Source organism: Boleophthalmus pectinirostris, unplaced genomic scaffold (genome assembly GCF_026225935.1).
Source record: "Boleophthalmus pectinirostris isolate CB_2022bp ecotype Guang Dong unplaced genomic scaffold, ASM2622593v1 HiC_scaffold_8, whole genome shotgun sequence".
Classification (NCBI taxonomy): domain Eukaryota; kingdom Metazoa; phylum Chordata; class Actinopteri; order Gobiiformes; family Gobiidae; genus Boleophthalmus; species Boleophthalmus pectinirostris.
In genome coordinates, this window is record NW_026571515.1 from 14,712,251 (window position 1) to 14,734,793 (window position 22,543).

Sequence of the window (22,543 nt, forward strand, 5' to 3'; positions counted from 1 at the left end):
GTAACAAAACCAAGTCCTTCTTCCACCACTGACAGGCTGCGATGACGAGATGGAGCGCTGAGTCGTCACGTTCTCAGACAGATGGGCCAATGATGTCACTTGTCTCATTTGTGTTGCCAGTTTCAACGTTGAAATCCAGTTGGTTTAAACCTTAAATGTCTCTCTCTGACCTGAATAATCACTACCTAAACCCCAGAACCTGCAGCCAAACATGAATCAGTGCTAGTGCAGCCTCTGTAGCTCAGTGAGGCCTGAACTCTGTGTTCTTTCACATGAGGCCTGGCCTGTTCATATATCCGTATTTTTCAGACTATAAGTCACACTTTTTTCATGGTTTGGGTGTTTTCTGTGCCTTATACATTAAAATGTTGAAAGTGAAGCGAGGAGAGGCTCTTGTCTTGTGTGTCAGTATCTGCTGCTCCTGTTTCTCCTGTACTATTGTCACTTGGCTCTACTGCACATGTCTCCTGAAAGAGAGAAAGAGCCTCTGTCCTGTCTGTATTATGTCAGTCGATCACACCATTACTTCTGCATCACTGAACAATTTTAACATTTAAACAAACTTATAAAGACGACTGAGAAGACTGAACACAAATGCCCCAAAAAGAAAATCAGATTTTGCAGGTTACAAGGGGCAAGTCATGAAATCTGCAGCTGAAGACGGTAATCGAGCAGCAGAAAGAAAGTTTGGAGTGAGCGAGAAACTTGTGACACCGGGAGGATGCACCAAGAAACTTTCCTGAAGTCACTGGATGGACAAAGCCTGGACTTCAGTGACACCGAAACCATCCTGTCGGGATTCAGAAAGACCGGAATAATTCTAACTGGAACTGATGCTGAGTCTGACAACAGCTACACAGAAGAGGAAGCGGCGCTCTGTTTACCTTCGAGGATGAAGAATTTACTGGATTTAGTGATTTGGAGTGAGATGGAGGGTTTGGTAAACTTGTTCTGTTCTGTTGTTTATGCTATAGTTTATCTGAAGAACTGTTCATATGTGATGATCTGTTGTTCTCTCTTCTATTGTTTTTACTAGAACTTGACTTTCAAGATGATATAAAATTGATTATAAAATAAATTTCCCCAAAAAAGTGTGACGTATAGTCCGATGCAACTTATATATGTTTTTTTCTTCTTTGTTACTGAGAATGAGAAAACCTTGTTTGTGTGCTTTGCCTCTGTCTGTTTGTAGCACCGTTTAAAAGCTGGGCTCAGTCTGAAATGATGTAAAAATACCTCCTTCCTTTTACTTTGCCTGGTCCGTGACTTCTAACCAACTCCATGAGGTCAACTATAAGGACCAAGACCAGTGCGGAGAAGGAGCTGTCACTGCTTTTAGTGGATCTCACCAAACGGTCGGGTCAGTGATAAAGAAAGGAGCCTCTTATAGACGTAACAATTTTAACAAATTTGGACAGAGCCATAAGAGTAGGCTGTATACAGGACCTTTAACCTTACTCATGTCAAGAGTAAGAGTAGATTTTCCATATTGTGCATGTTTATTATATTAGTCAAGGCTCTGTGACGTCTGTTCTTTTGACTGTGCTTGGTCTAAATGAGGAGCTGGACCAGAGTGAGGCCTTAATCCTCTTTGTGCTCTTGTGAAAGGAGAATTTGTGTAATCAGCTCTTATTGTCCCTCTCATGTGAACCAGACCAGGCACCTGCTCCAAACTCTGTCCTGTCTCTGTTTACACAAACCAACTCTAAAGGAAGCGACTGTTTTCTTTTCAGCTTTATGTTACAGTATAAAATAATATGAACATTTGTGTTTCTTGCAGCGCTCCTTCAGATGTGATTTAGTTTGTCTCAGATTTGTGCAGATTTTGTGCATTATTTCATTGTTTTGTTCCTAAAATTATATTACGATTAGTGCTGTCAATCGCTTAAAATATTTCATCATGATTAATCTCACGAATGTCATAGTTAACTCGCTATTAATCTCAAATTAATCGCATGTTCCACTTTTATGACGTGCCGTGCTCCAGCTCGATTGCTCTGGGTTTTATGTTCCACACTCACACCTGCACAACTGAACCACTGACATCATCATCGTCATCACGCAGCGCTGTTTGTTTATATGCACCAGAGCTAACACTTTAAGCAGAGAAAATAAGTCCAGCAGCAGAAATATAAATATCTATTAAATACTGAGGCTGATATGAGTCCCACTGCGATACCCTCTCCTCCTTGAGTTTATGGAGACAGACAGAAAAGAGGCTGCAAAACTTCTGTCGTTGTCCACAGTCCTTATCGAAGGTAAACGTGGATTCGCCACCTTGACTTTATTTGGTGTTTTCCTCGTATGAGAGACACCAGCGCGCACACAGGGCTCACATAGTAAAGTTGTGCATGTGCATGGGCAGTCGAGGCCAGAGCTTATGAACAAAACTAGGTCACAAAGAGCGTTAATCTTGCAATAAAAAACTGTATGCCGTTAACGCAAAATAATTTTAGTGTGTTAATAACGTGATATTTTTGACAGCACTAATTAAGTTAGTTATGACTTGAGTAGCATTGCTTGGTATAACTAGAATAGTAGTTTGCTTAAATACTTTTTTACTTTTACTTGAATAATGTATTTCATGTATTTATTTTTTATTCATTATATTATTCTGAAGTAACAGTACTCTTACCTGAGTACAATTTCTGGCTACTCACCATGCCAAGGAATTAAAGCTTTCTACAATGTTATAACGTTATTCCCACATCAAAAACAGAGGTTGCCTGCAGAGGTTTTAGATCAGGCATGTCCAAACTATGGCCCGGGGGCCAAACGCGGCCCTCAGACAAATTTTTCTTGGCCCTCAGGCTTCCAGGTGAATTGGCCCAAATTACCTTGCATCAATTTAAAAAATATTTTTTTACTGCAAGTTTTTTGAAAATCTACCTTGATAAAGTGAATATTTAGTGTGTGGTTTTAAGGATCTTAGCATGAATAAAGACTGATGGCTCATTTTAACGCATTAAACATATTTAAATTTTTCCCTGTACTAAGCACCAGTCTATGGCCCTCAGTCGGCCCTCTGCTTCATCTGTGTTTAGACATGTGGCCCTTGATGAAAAAATGTTTGGACACCTCTGTTTTAGATCATCCATGATCCATGAGAACATCCACTCAGAGCATCAAAAACAAAAGTAAAACTTATTATAAATACAATGTTTTTGGCAAATATTTCATTTTTAAAACAATAAAAGCTAACATGGTGCTCTAAATATGTTATTATTATTATTATTATTATTATTAAAGATGAACTACGTAACATTTCTGGGGGGAACTATACACGTGAACTGTCTGTAGAGATCGCTTTGCCTGGAATGTTCCACAGTATGACATTAAACCCATCTATCTCCATGGAGACAAGGAGTGAGGTCACACCACCAGGCCAAGCTACGAGTCAGATCTGCGTTTTTTACAGAATTTCTGACCAATAATAAAACAACACATATTCGTTTAATGAATAGATCAAATAAAATAATAAGATCTCCATGGAGACACCCACACACACCAGAAAATTAACAGAATGCACCTTTAAATATGATGTAATCTTTTGGATTAGGAAAATAAAAGTATCTAAAGTCAGTTATCATCGTTACCTAAATTTACTTCCAACTAAAATAGCGTGTTTTTCTGGTCTCAGTTGGACGTGAGGAGACGATGGGAACCGAGCGCTGGTGCCAGATCTGCTTCAGGCTTTGGGGCTGGGTCCGCTCTGGTCTTTAAAACAACTGCTTTTGTTTGGGAAAGAAGCCACTGATCTTTTCTTGGACTTGAGTTCAGACCAGGTCACTGTGAAACGCTGGGTACAACAACAAAGTAAAAATGTATCCTGGCCCGGCCCCTCTATCTCTGCTCTCAAATGTGCTCGTGTCATTCAGAACTGCATCTAGAATAAAAGATAAACGTTTGATCTGAACTCTGGGAAATGACAAAAAAAGTAACAACAAAAAAGATTAATGAACAGAAAACTAAATATATAAGGGAACAGAAAATATGTAATTGCAAATTTGATTAGACAGCCCTAAAATATAAATACACATGTTTCACAGCTGCTTCAACCAAAATAAACTTTTGTCCACAAATTGGATTTTATTTATTTATTTATTGGATTTATTAATGTGTTGGATATTCATTCCCTCAAAATGAAAAAGCTTATAAATTAAAAAAAAGAAAAAAGGGACATATGAAATAGAAAATGACTTATGCATTTTGAGTGATTCCTGCAAGCTTCAGTAATCTCTTGAACTGTGCTGCATTTGAGGCTCTAAAATTTGCAGTTTTCACCTACTCCCTAGCCCCGCCCACTGTAATTCAAAATTGTAAATCATCAGGAAAAAAGCATTTTATATTTCGTTTAAAGAGGAGAATTTTAAGTTTCTGTGCACAGTTTGTATCAGGTTTTTGATGTAAAGCAGGGTTGCTGTGTTCTTGCAATGACGAGTTTCAGTAAGAACTGATAATATATTTTTTGAATATTATATTTCCATTTATTTTTAAAAGAGCATTCATAAATGATTTTTGTAACAGCAAATCATTTCCAACTTCATGCAGGCGACTTTTAACATCACTGAACATCAGTAAGACACCAGGACTAAACCAGGAATAAACCAGGACTAAAGCAGGACTAAACCCAGATTAAACCAGGACTAAAGCAGGACTAAGACAGGACTAAACCAGGACTAAACCCGGACTAAACCAGGACTAAAGCAGGACTAAACCAGGATTAAACCAGGACTAAAGCAGGACTAAGCAAGGACTAAACCCGGACTAAACCCGAACGAAACCAGGACGAAACCCGGACTAAACCAGGACTAAACCAGGTTTAAACCAGGACTAAGCCCGGACTAAACCAGGACTAAACCGGGACTAAACCAGGTCTAAACCAGGACTAAACCAGGTTTAAACCAGGACTAAACCGGGACTAAACTGGAACTAAACCAGGACTAAACTGGAACTAAACCAGTTTTAAAGCAGGACAATTTTTTTTTTATGTTACTTTTTTTATGTATTTTTGAGCAATAAAAATACTTAAATAAATGCAAGATAGATAGATGTTTAATGCCGTACTGTGGAACATTCCTGGCAATCATCAGATGGACCTTTAAATCACAACAACAGCGTGTCCCAAGTTTGTTTACAATCACATCTGCAGCTGTTAAAGTGGCGTCAGCATCAGCCCGTCTTTCACATGTGGGCATTAGATCAGGCCCAGGTCTGCCAGCGCTCCACACGTACGGCGGTCCCCAGGCGAGCCCAGGCCTCGGGTCCCTCGCGCCCTGTCCATTGTCCCCCCGCCGGGGCCCCTCCCCTCACAAACGCCCAGAGTGTGAAGAAATGGGCAGGGGCCAGGGACCGGGCACATACAGGAAGAAGAGACAATATGAGCGTGCGTGTGGACATGTGCCTCTGGACATCACCACACACGGCACGGACACTGGATTATCTTTAGGATTTTAATGAAGAGAGATTACGTAAAACCTCGAGAACCTTGATTTAAAGGGACAAAATTACACAGTTTTCTGATCTATGTTATAATGGGCTGCAAAATGATTGAATAAACTACTACTTCTCATCATAAACAGACCTGGAGTTGTATTTTGTTTCATTCATACATGTTTAACTCACAAACCTGCAGATTTAGGCTACGTGGCGTCACATCTTCACTTTTTATTCTGCATTTAGACAAGCTTTTTTAGGAGGAAATCTGCGTACATACAGTGACGCAAAAGTGTGTGGAATTTGATTGTGTATGTTTGTACTTAAAGCAACAAGGGCGTCTTGGAACATACAGAAGTTTTCACACTACGCATTTTCATCAGTTACTCCTTCCACAAACTTGTCCCACCATCGACTGGTTCTCCAGGTCTCGTCTATATTCGCCCGACTCCCCTGTGACGACCTGGTGCATCCAGAATTTGACAGAGATTATTGCAGATCTTTCTCTGTTCACTAACAGTATCTCTGCAGATTCTCTACATTTGTTGGGAGCCTCCTGTAAGTTTATTAGAGCTGAAAGAGCAGCTTGAAGGTCCAGTGCATGGAAATGATCCGACATGTTTGTTTCTGTTACTGTATGAATGTGACGTAAACGTGACCTGAGCAGATCTAACCAGAGTTTTGCGTTTTGGGCAGTGTAGATGGAAACGCTACGGCGGAGTGTATTCAACTTTTCCACTCTGGAGGGTGGTTTCAGGTTTTTGAGTTTTTAAACCACAAAACTCCAAGTATTTTGACCTTTGAAGATATGGACAGACTAATAATAAAGGGTTATAGACCTTGATCACAATGGCCAGAAATGCAGCGATGTAGGGTAAATGTCACTTCTCCTTGGTGGTTTTCTGTGGCGAAATATCTGAAGAAATGTCTTGCGTATTTTCACCCACCTTCATAAATCTGCCCCATCACCAAATCTTCATCCAACAAGGTCCACAAAGGATAAACATTCTAGACAACATGAAGAATTTATCCACAACTATCAAGGTAAGAAAGATGAAAACATCAAGGAGAACGACGACGCATTAGTGAATTACTGAACAAAACTAACATTATGATCATGAATAAAACAGAAGTAACTTTGTTCACTCAGACAGAATTAATTCTAGAATTAACTGAGCGAATTTACGAAGCTTTTGGAAAATATGAGAGACATTTTTAATTTAATTTGATATTGAAAACTGACTGTGACTCGAGGCAGATGTAACGGTGGAGCTGGAGTGTTAAAAAACGTCCCGGTTGGTATTGAGACGTCGGCTGCAGAAGTTCAGTCAGTCCAGTTGTTTTGATTGACTTGGTGATAAAATCTTCCTGGACATTTCGACATTTTCTTCCGTTGACTTTCTCCTTACGTAACACCGTGGGCCTGGCTCGTGTGAGGAGCTTTACAGTTTGTTCTGGAAATATCAGATCTTGACGTGAGGCGTGCGACGATAAACAGGAAACAGCTGCTGCAGAAGACGGACGTTTAACGATGCCACCGCAAACTGCTCTTCAGGAACGTCTCCAGAACGAAAATACTGTAAAATACTGTGAGATATCTGTGTGTGTGTGTGGACGTGGGAGGGCATCAGGTGTATTCGGTGCGAGTAACAGAAGCACTCGTTCATCAAACACTCGTCCGTGCTGTAAGAGTCTCTCGTTTTTGTCCCGGTGGAAGTGGACAGTGTGTTTGTGTTTCCATTTCCCTGTTTGGTCCCACAGGGTTTGGAATAAACAACAACAGCCCAGAGCATCTCCACAGGAACCACTCCTCTTCCTCCTCTTCTCTTCTCTCTGTCTTTTCCTCATCCTCCTCTTCCTCCTCCAAAATCTCCTCTCTCACTCACTACTCTGCGTCCTTCTCTCCACCTCTCTCCTCTTCTCCCTGCTCCTCCTTTCTCCTCTATCCTCCCTCTCCTCTTCTCTATCCTTCTTCTCCTCTTCTCGCTTCTTCTTGTCGCCTCCTCTCTCCTCTTCCCTCCTTGTCCTCTTCTCTCTCCTTTCCCTCTCCTCCTCTCTTCTCCCTCTCTATCTCCTCTCCTTTGCCTTCTCTCCTCTGTCTCTCCTCCTCTTCTCTCTTTCCTGTCCCGCTCTTGTCTCCTTCTCCTCTTCTCCTCTCCTTCTTTCCCCTCTCCTCCTCTCTCCTCTTTTCCCTCTCGTCTCCTTCTCCTCTTCCCTCTCTCCTCCTTCTCCTCTTCTTTCTCCTCTCCTCCTCTCTCCTTTCCCTCTCCCCCTCTCTTCTCCTCTCCCTCCTCTCCTTTACCTTCTCTCCTCCTCCTCTCATCCTCTTTTTCTGCTCCCTCCTCCCTTTCTCTCTCCTCTTCCTCCTCCACCACCTCCTCTCTCACGCCTCCCCTTCCTCCTTCTCTCCTCCTCTCTCTTTGCTGTCTCCCTCTCATCTCCTCCTCCTCTTCTCTCTCCTCCTCTCCTTTACCTTCTCTCCTCCTCCCTCTCTTCTCCCTCCTCCTATTCTCTTTCCTTCTTCTCTATCCCCCTTCTCTTCTTTCTCTTCTCCTCCTCTCTTCTCCTCATCCTCCTCTCCTCTTCCTCTCCTTTTCCTGTCCCCCTCTCGTCTCCTCCTCCTCTTCTCTCTCCTCTCCCCCTCTCTCCTCCTCTCCTTTGCTTTCTGTCTTCCTCGCATCCTGCTTTCCTGCTCCCTCCTCCTCTTCTCTCTCCTTCTCTTCTCTCCTCCCTTCTCCTCTATCCTCCTTCTCCTCTTCTCTCTCCTTCTTTTTTCTTCCTCTCTCCTCTCCTCCCTTCTACTCTTCTCTCTCCTCTTCCTCCTCCACCTCCTCCTCTCTCACACCTCCCCTTCCTCCTTTTCTCCTCCTCTCTCTTTGCTGTCTCCCTCTCATCTCCTCCTCCTCTTCTCTCTCCTCTCCCCCTCTCTCCTCCTCTCCTTTGCTTTCTGTCTTCGTTGCATCCTCCTTTCCTGCTCCCTCCTCCTCTTCTCTCTCCTTCTCTTCTCTCCTCCCTTCTCCTCTATCCTTCTTCTCCTCTTCTCTCTCCTTCTTTTTTCTTCCTCTCTCCTCTCCTCCCTTCTACTCTTCTCTCTCCTCTTCCTCCTTCTCTCCTCCTCTCTCTTTGCTGTCTCCCTCTCATCTCCTCCTCCTCTTCTCTCTCCTTCTCCTCTTCTCTCCCCTCTCCCCCTCTCCTTTACCTTCTCTCCTCCTCCCTCTCTTCTCTTCTCCCTCCTCCTATTCTCTTTCCTTTTTCTCTATCCCCCTTCTCTTCTTTCTCTTCTCCTCCTCTCCTTTACCTTCTCTCCTCCTCCTCTTCTCTTCCTCTCTTTTTCCTGTCCCCCTCTCGTCTCCTCCTCTTCTTTTCTCTCCGTCTCTCTCCTCTTCCTCCTCCCTTCTTCTCTTTCCTGCTCGACCTCTGTCACCTGTCACACCTGCCCTGCTCTACCCATGTCACCTGTCATGCCCTGTCACCTGTCACACCTGTCCTGCTCTACCCATGTCACCTGTCATGCCCTGTCACCTGTCACCTGTCACCTGTCACACCTGTCCTGCTCTACCCATGTCACCTGTCATGCCCTGTCACCTGTCACACCTGTCCTGCTCTACCCATGTCACCTGTCATGCCCTGTCACCTGTCACCTGTCCCTGTCATGTGTCTGTCACCTGTCATGTGCCCCTGTCATGCTTACCCTTTCACCAATTATGCTTATCCTGCTGGGCCCCTGTCCTGATTCCCCTGTCATGGCCCTGTCACGCCTGCCCTGTCACCTGTCATGTTTAGCCCCTCCCCGCCTGCCCTTTAGCCCCGCCCCCTCGAGTCCTCTGGGTCCAAGCTGTAATCAGCTCTGCTCTGGCTCTGGACTTTTCAAAGGCTCCAGTCCTTCTCATCTCACTGACCAGACCAGACCCAGATCTAAACCAGGACTAGACCAGGACCAGACCAGGGACCAGACCAGGGACCAGACCAGGACCAGACCAGAGACCGGACTCAAGACCTACTTTCAGAGGAGTCATGCTGTTCAAGTTTGCAGTGGAGAAAGCCAGAAAGCACCCGGGCGTAAGTACAATATTTATACATTTTTATATATTTTTTAAAAATTGCAAGAATAATTACTGAACTTTTCATTTGCAAAATGTTAGAATTTGTGGTTAAAATCAATGTTTTAACAAAAAATTTCAGAGTTCTCGTTTAGATTTTAATGTGGAATGTTATTTGAAATTGCAAAAAATATGAAAACTGAAAATAAAAACACTGAAAAGTCAACAATTTGGTAAAAATTTGGTCAATGCAAAACTATGAATCCCGATTTAATGTACATTTGTTTTGATTTATATGACTTCAATAAGGTTGGCTTTAAGATTTTATACATATATTTAAAAAAATATATAATCTGAATTCAAGGTTTTGTGCAATTAGAAAAATAGAATAGAAGACACGCAAACATTCACTGTCTTATTTTTTTGTTTTCAAATTTTAAAAATAGAAGTACTAAATAATCTGTAGCATTGTTTTCTTTTCTTTCTTCTTCTTCTTTTACACAATTTTCTTAACCCACGAGAACAGGGTGTCAAACTCAAATTCACAGAGGCCAAAATTAAAAACTGGGATTAAGTCATTGGCCAAACTAAAGATTTATTGGAAAATTTCAACAACATCTGCAAGTTTTCTCTTCTTTCAAGATATGTAAGTTCTTATTCAAATAAATGTTTAATAATAGTTTTGCTTAAAAATTTAATCTAGAACAAGCATAATATGTACACATATATATATATATATATATATATATATATATATATATATATATATATAAACATTTAAAATAAATGTCTCTATACAGATTTGATTTTACACGATCATGATTTTACATGATCAAATATAATTATATCGCGGCCCAAATTTGGTCCCCGGGCCTGAGTTTGACATGTCTGCACTAGATGGTAAAACTGAGCTTGAAAGAGGAAAAATAAAACATATATTAAATTATGGAACTGACGTATATAAAACAAATAAAAATAATACTTCTAAAGCTCAGAGATAAGAGCAACTCAGACCTGCTCGTTGCTACGGTGACTACACTCATCTAATTGTCTTCCCTGACAATAATGCACAATATGTCACTTTTTACAGATTAAATAATGAAAGCATCTGCGCGTCCATCTGCCTCATTAAAAGTTTTATATTTTAACTTTTATTTTTTTATTTCACTGTTTTACTTTAGTGAATATTCTCTGACTGTGACAAAAAGAAGAACATGGACTAAAGATAAACGCCTGAGATAATCTGAGTGCAGTCCAACTAGAGTCCAGGTCCTAGTCCGGTTCTTGTTCAGTCCAAGACCAGTCCAAGTTCAGACCTAGTCCAGTTTAAGACCAGTCTAGTCCAAGTCCAGTCCTAGTCCAGTCCAAGTTTAGACTTAGCCCAGTCTAAAACCAGTCTAGTCCAAGTCCAGTTCAAGTCCAGACCTAGTTCAATCCAAGTCCAGTCCAGGTCCAATTCTTGTCCAATTCTAGTTCAGTCCAAGTTCAGACCTAGTCCAGTCCAAATTCAGTCCAAGTCTTGACCTAGTCCAGTTCTAGTTCAGTCCAAGTCCAGTCCAAGTTCAGACCTAGTCTAGTTTAAGACCAGGCCTGTCCAAGTCCAGATTTAGCCCAGATCTAGTTCAGTCCAAGTCCAGTCCAGGTCCAGTTCTAGTCCAGTCCAAGTTTAGTCCAAGTCCAGTCCAAGTCCAGACCAAGTCCAGTCTAAAACCAGTCCAATCCAAGTTCATTCCTAGTCCAGTCCAAATTCAGACCTAGTCCAGTCCAAGGCCAAGTTTAGTCTTAGTGCAATCCAAGTCCAAATTTAGTCCAGTCCTAGTCCAGACCAAATTCGGTTCTAGTCCAGTTCCAGTCCAGACCTAGTCAGTCTAAGGCCAGTCGAAGTTTGGTCCTACTCCAGGCTAAGTCCAGTTTTAGTCTGGTTTTAGTTTAATCCTAGTCCAGTTCTAGTCCAGTCCTGGTCCAGTCCTGGTCCAGTCCTGGTCCAGTCGTTGTCCAGTTCTAGTCCAGTTCTAGTCCAGTCCTGGTCCAGTCCTTGTCCAGTTCTAGTCCAGTCCTGGTCCAGTCCTGGTCCAGTCCTGGTCCAAATCCAGCCAAACCATTTTTCAGTTAATTTTATTTATTTGCAGTGTCGCTTTGGGCATCAGAATCATTTCCCCTTCAGGACCCCAGATTATAACCGGTCCAACTAAAACCTGCACCAAGGCCAAGACCCCGGACTAAACCAGGACTGTGGAAATCTCTGTTAATCAGAACTAAACTAGGCCTAAATAAAATCTATTGTGAGACTAAACCAGAACTAAACCAGAACTAAAACAGGTAAACGTGTAGTCAGGGTTAAACCAGGATTACACCGGGAGAATTTTGGACTATAAGGGACTACAGGAGGACTAAACCAGGACTAAAAACAAGATTAAAATGTGAGACCAGACATAGACCAGGACTAAATCTGGACTATACCTGCACTAGACCAAACCAGGACTAAACCAGGATTAATAAACCAGGACTAAACTGACTAAACTAAGACTAAACAATATCTCAACCAGGACTAAACAAAGACTAAACCATGGTCTGTCAAATGCTTGTCTCCATGGAGATGTTGCTGCTTTGTGTGGAGACCAAACCAGACCAAGTTACAGGTCAGATCTGTGGAGAGGCGACCCCGCTCAGAGTCCGAACACCTGTTTTTTATTGTTATTTTTGAGCTATAAAACCACCTATGGTCTTTAATTCCGATTAAATTTATTATATTCTGAATAAAAATGTATTCCAATTTAAAACGAACATGTAAACACTTAATTCCTAATGATTATTCAGAATTAACCTTATTCGGAATTAAACTTAAATCCGAATTAAGTGGGTGGTTTATTCCGAATTAATTTATTTGGTGATTATGTAAACGTTTAGTCCGCTTAAAAAAATCATTTCGGTCGACGTAAATACGATCGTGTCTCTGTCCAATCAGAACCCTTCCCCACTGGCAGACGTTGAGCAGAATTAAATAAAGTTGATTTAACGTGTTTTCCATGTAAACCTTAATTCCGAATTATTATTTCCATGTAAACTAGAAGTAGAACAATTTAATTTGGAATAATTAAATCGGAATTCAAAAACATCATGTAAACGTGGCAAATGTAAAGTAGAGATATTTAAAGTTGCACTGAGGAACATTCCAGGCAGAGCTATGACGTATCCATAGAAACAAGCAGATGACATAGTGCACCTTTAAACACATCTTATATAAGTTTAAACCATATTTTTAGAGCGTTACAGGCAAAGCAAAAACATCTCCCCCAAACAAAAAAAAACTATGCAGTGCATCTTTAAAATAAATAATTAAAAAGCTCAATTCTTTATCATATTTCTGACCTGGCATTCACAGCATAATGACGAAACTCTCTTCTGTCTCATCTGCATATACAAAACTCCTTGCTGGGTCTTATTACTGTGAGGGATGATGAAATACGGAGTTATTTAATTCGATTGTTTCACCCAAAATGATGCAACTCCTGAATAACTTTTAAAGTTTTAGACCTGGTTTAGAAAGTGCAGCTACGGGTCTGGAGGTGACGTTAACAGAGCAAATCATTAAAAATATTGGACGCTTTATGGGGAAAAAAATGGCAAAATTAAGAAAATGGCCACTAGAGGGAGTGTCTGTACATACGATTACAACTAAAGGCCAATGTAATGCAGTTATTACTCAACCATGTTAAATTTAGTATAGTGCTTTTCTATGCCAAGTTTTTATTAAGATTTTACTTTTAATATTTTACAGTACACTTACTTGAGTAAAAGTTTTGACTACTTCTCTCACTGTGAGAAAGTCTAAAGTGACAAAATTTTTATGTCGACAATATGAAATGATTTTGCCATGACATTTGTGCTATCACTCTTTCAAAATTGACTTAAATACCCAATTTTGAGGATTCTTTAAAGAGGCACTGTGTAAAATTTAATTGACAGCTCTTTGCTAGGCACCCACCCCCCGCCAAACCACCAGTACGAGCAGGAAGCAAGTCGTTTATATTCAACAACCTTGCTCCTGATTCGCCTGATTGCTGTGATGCTCGGATTTCCAAATACAGATCCAAATTAGCTGCTGTAACGGCAAACTTCAACCAGCTTTATTTGACTGGAGCTAAACGCTATAGGTGACGTTACACTCCCTTAATCTACTTTTTCATACAGTCTATGGGTGCTTTCATATTGACAGCAGTTGGTTCACATCAGACATTCAATTGGAACTAAAAGCTCTTAGTTTGGTTTGTTTTCGTTGGTGTGAAAGCATCAGTCGCACTTGGATCTGTGCTAAATCAAGTGGACCGAGACAGAGAAAAAGAGGTGGTCTCGATCCGCTTGACTCTGCACCAAATGCCAAACTCTGGTGCAGTTTCTCTGGTGAGAGCACGAACTCGGGTCCAAACCAGAGACAGTAGGTCCAACCTAACTAGTCGAAATGCATGATGAGAGGATACTAATTAATTTATTTCCTGTTTGTGGTGAGTGAAGAGGACATGGGCCTAACCTCGGACCGTGGCCCGACGTGGTCCAAGTAATGGCAGAGCGATCAAAGGAACCAGAACTGATTTAATGAGCCATTCGCAGTTTCCCTGAACTGGCTGTGTGGATTTAGACTTGCATGGCTTAATCTTTGAGACAAGCTACTGGCAGGATCGACCAGGTTGCCCTGTGCCTGCACCAGGCCAGATTGCATGGGACCGGACACCTGCCTCATGGCTGGCGGTCCGTAGGTTTGCACGTCTGAGCTCTCCAGGGGGAAAGTGTGGGGAAGTGGTCGAACCCGCTGTGCGCAGGAGCCTATAGTCAATCGGACCAATTTTGGTTGGTTTGCAGGTGTGAAAGGAACACACTGGAGTCTATATGATACAGAAGAACTATTTTATTGCCTGCTGCGGACCATATAATCGAACTAGAGGTGTGAAAGCGATCTGTGAGTCCACCTCTATATACAGTCTATGGTGCTGAATAATGAGTTACTGTTACTACTTACACATTGTAGTCTTCGTTTTTTTTTACATAATTATTTGTCTTCAAGTAATTTAAATCCTTTATTTTAATATCCTTCATGTGTCTGTCTTCAGCTGGTGCCGCAGGTCTTGTTCATCTGTTTGGGGATGGGCGGAGCTTTCGTCTACCTGCTCCGATTGGCCAAGGGACCCCATGTGACGTAAGAACACGCCCACCAACACTATAAACACATGCAATAGACATTTTATAAACTCTATTCAGGCTTACCGGAAGACATTTGGAAACATGCAGATGATGACTTCTGGTGCAGTTACTGACACTGGGCATGTGATGAAACCGTGGATTCAACAGCAGCGCCTTCATAAATTATAATACACAAATTAATAAGCAATTTATATAAGGAAAAAAGAAAGAATACAATGACATCTATATGAAGAAAACCGGGTTACTCTCACAAACAGAACCCAAAGGAAGTCGTTATGTTTCCAAATTCTTCCAGTTTTGTGGTGTAAGCGTGAACAGAGTCCATAGTCCATTATTATCCTAAAGAGTGATATAGTTAAAGATAATCTGGTGCTAGAGAGTGAGCAGTGGCGGAGTTTTGGAGGCCCTAAGGTGAATTTGAGATTGAGGCTCTCACTATAATGCACTGTTTATAATGCACTCTTATTAGTTTGGTCACCTACTAGATAACCAGACCTGAAAGTACTTTTATTGCTAGTACTTTTATGTGCTAGTACAATTACATTTTTGTTTACATCCATTACATATGATTATGATTATGCTATGCTTATGTTCAAATCAGGGTCAAGATTACTCGTCCATCCTAACATGAAAGGGGGAACGCATTGACAGTTAAAATAGATTTGACAATCAGATACTATTTTGATGGTGTTTTCTTGTTTAAAAGTAAAACTGCTCTCATTTAATGTCGTACAGAGAAAAAATCTAATTGCTCCATTAGTGTCACTGACGGCAAATTGGTTGGGGGCCCCTCCAGGTTCCGGGGCCCTAGGTGGCTGCCTACTGTTGCCTAATGGTAGCACCGCCTCTGCTAGTGAGAAGAAGAGGAGATGATGAGGCTTTAACTTCTTGGGTTATTTTTTAAAGGCAATGCAGTAAAGTGTGTTTAGCTTGTTGACATGTTTCGGCTGCTGCTGCCGTCCTCAGAACTGTCCCCGGTGTTGGTGGTGATTTGTCGAGTATCAGCTGTTGTTACTTTCACGTCACCACCAACACCAGTGACACTTCTGAAGATGGTTTGCAGCCAGCAGCAGTCCAACTTCAGACCAAGTCCAATCTAAGACCAGTCCAAGTTCAAGTCTAGTGCAATTCAAGTCCTGACTTAGTTCAGTCCTGTTTTAGTCTAGCTCTAGTCCAGACCTATAAATTCCCAGTTCATTTCTAGTCCAGTCCTGGTCCAAGTCCAGACAAACAATTTATCTGTTCATTTTATTTATTTGCTGTGTCAGCTTTTGGCATCAGAATCATTTCCCCTTCAGGACCCCAGATTATATCCGGTCCAACTAAGATCTGCACCAAGGCCAAGATCTGGGTCTAAACCAGAACTGTGGAAATCTCTATTAATCAGAACTAAACCAGGACTAAATGAAATCTATTGTGAGACTAAACCAGAACTAAACCAGGACTAAACCAGAACTAAACCGGGACTAAACCAGAACTAAACCAGGACTAAATGAAATCTGTTCTGAGACGAAACCAGAAATAAACCAGTACTAAACCAGGACTAAACCAGGACTGAGTGAAATCTATTGTGCGACTAAACCAGTACTAAACCAGTACAAAACCAGGACTAAACCAGAACTAAACCAGGTAAACGTGTGAACCATAACTGAATAAATTAATCTTATTTAAGTTTAAAGCCATATTGTGGAACATTATGGGTAAAGCAATAGCATCTCCACGGTGATGGTCCCTTGATCTAAAAATCCGCAGATACGCAGTGCATCTTTAAAGGTGTATTGTGTCACTTTTCTGGTCTGTCAAATGCTTGTCTCTGTGGAGATGTTATTGCTTTGTCTGGAACGTTACACAGTATGACATTAAACCTTTCTGCTTCACGGAGACCAAACCAGACCAAGTTACAGGTCGGATCTGCGGAGCGGCGACTGAGATTGAGATGTGACTGACTGAAACGCAGAATTAGGAGGTTGTGAATGTTAGTACAAATTGCTTGTGTGTTGTAAAGGCGTCAGTGCACCACAGATTGGGAAAAAGCGTCTTAAATGAACCCCGGGTGGTTGGACATCTGGTGCAGAAGTTTCAGTTCTGATTGAAATGATGTGGCTGACAGAGCACAGGATGGACCCCCTATGTTACGCTCAGCTACCGCGGTTTAATTAACAAGCTGGATCTGAAGATGTAGTTAAAAGGAACACTGTTTGGTTTGAAAAAGAAAAGAGCCCAAAGCAACACCGCAAAATACACAAGCAATGACCACCACTGTGACTCAGCGACATTACATTTAGTACTTTTATTCATGTGAGAGTGTAAAGGACGTCACACACTACAGGAGAATTTGCCAGATTTTGGCTGCGATTTGCTTCTTCCAGAGTTCAAGGGGCGGGAACCCGACTTTGTGTCTTCGTGTTGCTTTTGAAGCCGCTGCTCCTCGTGTGTGTGGTGTCCGTGTGACTCTGAGCTGCTTTATCAGATCACAACCACCAAACATCAGGAACTCTATGATAACAGCTGAAAAAACACAGAGTCATTGGATAAAAGCAAGATAAAAACTCAGGAAATTATGAAAATAATGATAAGACGTCATTACTCATCTCTCATAAAGTTGTAAATTTAAACTGCAGCATCTCATCCACTTTATCTATAGAATTTGTCCTCTGCAAATTATGATCCAGGTCCACAAAACAGCGCTGTTAATCCAGTTTGAGATGTTCTTTAAAAGTAAAAAGGTGAGAGTAGTTCCTCATGTGTGTTTGTTTACATCCACACAGCGCACGGATCAAGGTGAAGCTGCAGATTAGTGATAGTGACTCAACTTCCTGTGAACTTTATCTCCAACCTTCTGTGCATTAAAAATCATGTATCTGAAGTATTTCACCACATTTTACAAATAATAGTAACACAGTTTTGACTTTTATCTAAACTAGTGCAGAGCTCTGATCTTTTGAAAACTTCAAATCCAGGTGTACACTGTATGATTTTTGGTCCTTTTTGAGTAAATTTTTCACTCGTGTGACTGTTTTTGGGATCGAGACAAGTTTTGGCTAAATTGTGTGTCGTACTTTGTGTGCATGTGATAACAAGAACCGATTAATACCTCATGACCAGCTCCTGATCGGCATTTGTTGGTCACAAGAAGATCAAACCTGTTTGAAATCCAGTCGCCTCTCGTGCGGGTTTCGCTCTGTTGAAGTCGTTCGTACAGTGTGAGAACATGAATCTCTGAGCTGTGAACTTTTAAACCCTGTGATTTGGTCGTACAGTTTGAGCTGGGGCTGAGTAAAATGATCTTAAATCTTATCGCACAGTGTACGCCTGGTGTAAGAGTCTCAAAGCGAGTAGTTTTACTCTCAACAAGGAAACAGCTGACGTGATCGCACTCACAACTTTATATTCTGTTGTTCGCAGACAGATCCCGCTGCAGTCGTAGATTTTAAGTCTCATAAGATTCTACTCTTGTCTGCAATTTGCGCTTTTTGTTGCAGGTTTAAAAATCGTTAAATGCTCTACATACATTGTGATATCATTTTGATATTTCATTCAGCCCCAGCTCAAATTGAAGGTCCAAATCGCAGGGTTTAAAACTTCATGGAACGACTTCAACAGAGCAAAACCCTCACGAGAGGCGACTGGATTTCAAACAGGTTTGATATTCGTGCGACCTATGATTGCCTATCAGGAGCTGGTCTTGAGGTATTAATCTGTTCTCGATCCCAAAAAGTGTGATTTCACTTCGTAGAAACCGTCTGACCTCGCAGTGTTATAATTTCTTTACTCGACAGTAGGCGGGTACTTTTTATCATTCAACCAATTGCTGCTGTTTGTTCGTGATGTATGTGACGGTAACTGCTTTTCCCAAATCCCGTAGGAAAAAGGACAATAACATCTTTCCCCTTGATAAAATTCACCAAACATTGTCTTTGTTCCGGCTTTAAATCCTCGATCTCGGGAATCGTTGCCAACACTGACTCTTCGCTAATTGGCTGGCTAAAAAGTGTTGCAGGAGTGAAAAATCGTCTCAAAAAGGACCAAAAATCGCACAATGGCAATCCTGTATTGTGCAACCTAAAAAGAGTAAAAGTTTTGACTACTCTACAAGTGACAAAATCTTTATATCGACAATGTGAAATAATTTGAATCTTTGTGTTTATTGTATCGCTTAGTTTTCATAATCTTTGTGTATCTTTTTGAGGATTCGTTAAAGAGGCATTGTGTAACTTTTAATTGACAGCAGTCTTTGTTTGGCACGAGCAGGAAGGGTTGTGTATATTGCTCCTTGCTCCTGATTGGCCCGATTGCTCTGACACAATAAGACACCAGAATACAGTAAATGGTAGATGGTAAAATGTGGTGGTTTTGTGTTTTGTGTTTTGTGTTGTAGTTGGAACAAGACCAAGAACCCTGAGCCCTGGAACAAGCTGGATCCCACGTATCAGTACAAGGTAAAAAAAATAATGATAAATATAAGGACGGACATGAGAGCAAAAGGCAAAAAGAGCCACTGGAATGTATACTTCCTGAAACAGAATACATCTTGGTTTAAAGGGTTCACATTCCACTATTTTCTGATTTGTGTTATGTTTCCTCATCAAAAACAAACCTGGAGTTGTGTTTTTTGTTTCATTCACACACGTTTTAACATACAAACCCTGCATATTTAGGCTTTTAGGAGTTTATCTCTCAAACTAAAACACTCCACCTTGTGTTGTCATGTCGTCAAACATGAAATACTCCACTGTGTTTTAAACTCCATGTACCTTCACTAAAATCATTTGGATAATTTCCGCTGTCTCTACTGAACTAAAGATAAAATCACAAGGTGGAACAGAGCATTTTAAGTTTTGGAAATATAGACTAATAATGCAGGGTTAGTCAAACATGTGAATGAAACAAAACACAACTCCAGGTCTGTTTTTGAGGAGGTAATAAATTATATCATGACTTAAAGCTCATAAGAGTCCATTTTGTGTAATATATGACCTTTAACCTTTTGGCTTTTAACAGTGAGTGAGTTGTGTGGTCCTCTGTGTCTTTTATTTATTTTATTTGTTTTTTAAAAATTACTTACTAGGGGTGTAATAGTACATGTATCGTGCCAAATTTCGGTATGGGATGTTCGGTTCGGTGCAGGGCTGTACACGAGTGAATTCCTGCGTGTGTGTATGTTTACATTCGACCAGTACATGTGCAGTTACACGGAGGCTCGGCTCTTTAATATTCACAAGGAAACTTGTCCGTGATTGGGACAGTGTTTCCCTCAGCGCTTTATAGTTAGGGCAGCTGTCATGACAACAATTGCCCCCTGCCTTAACTACGTCCCTCTGAACCACGTGAATCCTTGCAAAACTATGGTTGTCGTGCCCCGGTCCTCACTCTCGCCTTTCACCAGGACATGGAGAAAAATCCCGCACACCGTCTTACTTGCAAATTGTGAGATTTATTAGGACAAACCGTGCAACGTTTCGGCACTAGGGCTTCGTCAGGCAAACAGAATGAGAGCTCAGGTGGTCATCTTAAATAGGGTGTGGCAAACACCCAAGGGTGACAGGTCATAAAAAAACAGTGTACCAAACCCCCCCCCCATAAGTTGGTTTCTCTGGCCAAAAATATGAAGATTGAGTTCAAGTTCATGCTGGAACTGTTAGTGCTGCACTTTACTTTTTGAGAAGTTTTCTTTACTGTTTACAAGGAATTCATTTTTTAAATAATATTTCATACATTTCTTGCTTATTTGAGAATATTTTATTTAACTTATTAGTTTTACCAAGCAGCACTTTGCATTTATTTTATTTTCTTGTTTGTATAATGTTGAAACAAATTGTTGGTTAAATAAAAACACAAATAAACATCAAGCAAATGGTTTTGCATTTTGTTCCCAAACTGTACCGAAAATGAACTGAAGCGTGACCTCCAAACCAGGGTATGTACCGAACCGTGATTTTGTGAACCATTACACCTCTAATATTTACTGCTATTTTATTATTTTTATGGTTTTGCTTTTATTTGCTTTTACTGGTTTTATTGTTTTAGGACTGGTATGACCAAATTTTAGCAGTTTACCTTTTTGTTGTCATCATTTTATGGTCTCTGTGCAGCACTTTGGAATCTGCCTTGTTTGTAAAATGTGCTATATATACATAAAGTGGAAAGTGGAAGTAGATTAACTGTGTCCTGTCCTCACTGAGTCTGATTTTTGTCCACAGTTCATGGCGATTACCACCGACTACAAGAACCTGAAGAAGGAGGGACCTGACTTCTGAACACGTCCCCAGCACTGCAGACGTCCTCAGAGACATGTCCTTCACCTGTTCATCACTGTGGGGCCTGTCTCTGACCCGTCCACTGTGTCCACATCACAGACTGTATCAAGAAGTGGATGTCACAGGATTCGGCTCCAGTCAAATGAAGCTCACTAAGGCTGGCAGTTATAGGAGCGGATTTAGAGCCGAGTTCCATATCAGAAATAGGAATTGATTTATGGACAAAATAGCAAAATAAAAACACCAGGATCATGTAGTTCAGGTTAATATGAACATTTTAAAACTGAAATGACAAGGCTCACAGCAGCAGTTACAGAGAGAGGGGTGACAATTTTTCAATAAAAAGTCAATTGGAGCCGGAAATGGGTTCGTGTACCATTTGTTCTTTTGAATTTCAATTAAGAACGAAAAACAATACAATGGGAAAACTGTTTGTTATTTCATTTTTTCAGTTTTAGTGTCAAACCTCTATTTCCAATATTTTATTTAAAGTTTATTTCCAATAACACCGATCAAAAAACAGTCTTAGTGCTGGACTTTTGTGCCGTATACAGACTGAACCAGGACTAAAACAGGTCTAAACCAGCTCTAAACCAGAATTGAACCAGGACTAAACCAAGTCTGAGTCCCAGTCTAGTCCCGTTCTCAGTCCTGGTTTTAGTCCTGGTCCTGATTTCTACTCCTGTTTTCAGTCCTGGTTTCCTCGCAGTTTAAGTCATGTAAACGGGAAACGACCCTTAAACTTTTTTTCCATTATTCATTTAAACACAAAATTGAAAAATGAAAAAACAGAACCATTATCTGTTTTTTCATTTTGGTTTTGGAGACAAATAACTGTTGTTTTTTCATTTTCTTATTTTTGGTTTTATATTGAAAAAACGAATGAATGAATGATACATAGCAACGCATTTACTTTCACGTCTTAGAAAGTAATTATTAGAAAGTAATAATCTCCGAGACGAGAAACAGGAAGCAGCAATAAACTCTCCTTTGTTCAGCGGACACTGAATTCACACGCGGCGTGCTAAACCGGGGCAAATAAACCAGAGAGAATAAAATGTCAGAATTAAAACAGGCACAGAGACTGTTTTTTGATTGGTGTTACTGGAAATACACTTTTTTGTTTGACACTAAAACGGAATAATAAAATAAACAGTTTTCCCATTTTATTGTTTTTCGTTCCTAATTGAAATTCAAAAGAATGAATGGTATAACGAATGTTGCCCCCCATACTCACTTCTTTTTGGAACGTGGCCACTTTCAGGTTATCTATGTCCATTTATTTTTACAGTCTATGTGTGGGACCTGTCTCTGACCTGTCCACTGTGGGACATGTCTCTAACTCTGAGCTTGACCTCGGCTCAGATCTGGACACGTGTTCCTGGACTCTGTGGTTGTCCTCTACTCATTAAAAGGCAGGTCAAATACGAAACCTGACAGCAAAGTTTAATGTATCACTCACTGACCATAAAACCCCCCAGCCCCGTCCTGCAGGAAACACGAGTGAGAGATTTATACACAAAAACATGTCTGGCAGTGTAATAAGTTAAAACTGCCACACACGACAGGAGAATTTACCTGATTTTGGCTGTGATTTGCCTCTCCCAGATTTCA

The 22,543-nt window shown here is 40.9% G+C and overlaps 1 protein-coding gene across 1 annotated transcript; it reads left to right on the forward strand.

Moving 5' to 3' along the window:
• The first annotated feature begins 9,314 nt into the window (after nucleotides 1-9,314).
• On the forward strand, nucleotides 9,315-21,592 carry ndufa4l2a (NDUFA4 mitochondrial complex associated like 2a). The gene is made up of 4 exons (XM_020940849.2): nucleotides 9,315-9,495; nucleotides 14,582-14,667; nucleotides 19,051-19,111; nucleotides 20,873-21,592. The coding sequence occupies exons 1-4, from the start codon at nucleotides 9,451-9,453 to the stop codon at nucleotides 20,927-20,929; spliced, it is 249 nt and encodes an 82-aa protein (XP_020796508.1). The 5' UTR covers nucleotides 9,315-9,450; the 3' UTR covers nucleotides 20,930-21,592.
• The last annotated feature ends 951 nt before the right edge of the window (nucleotides 21,593-22,543 follow it).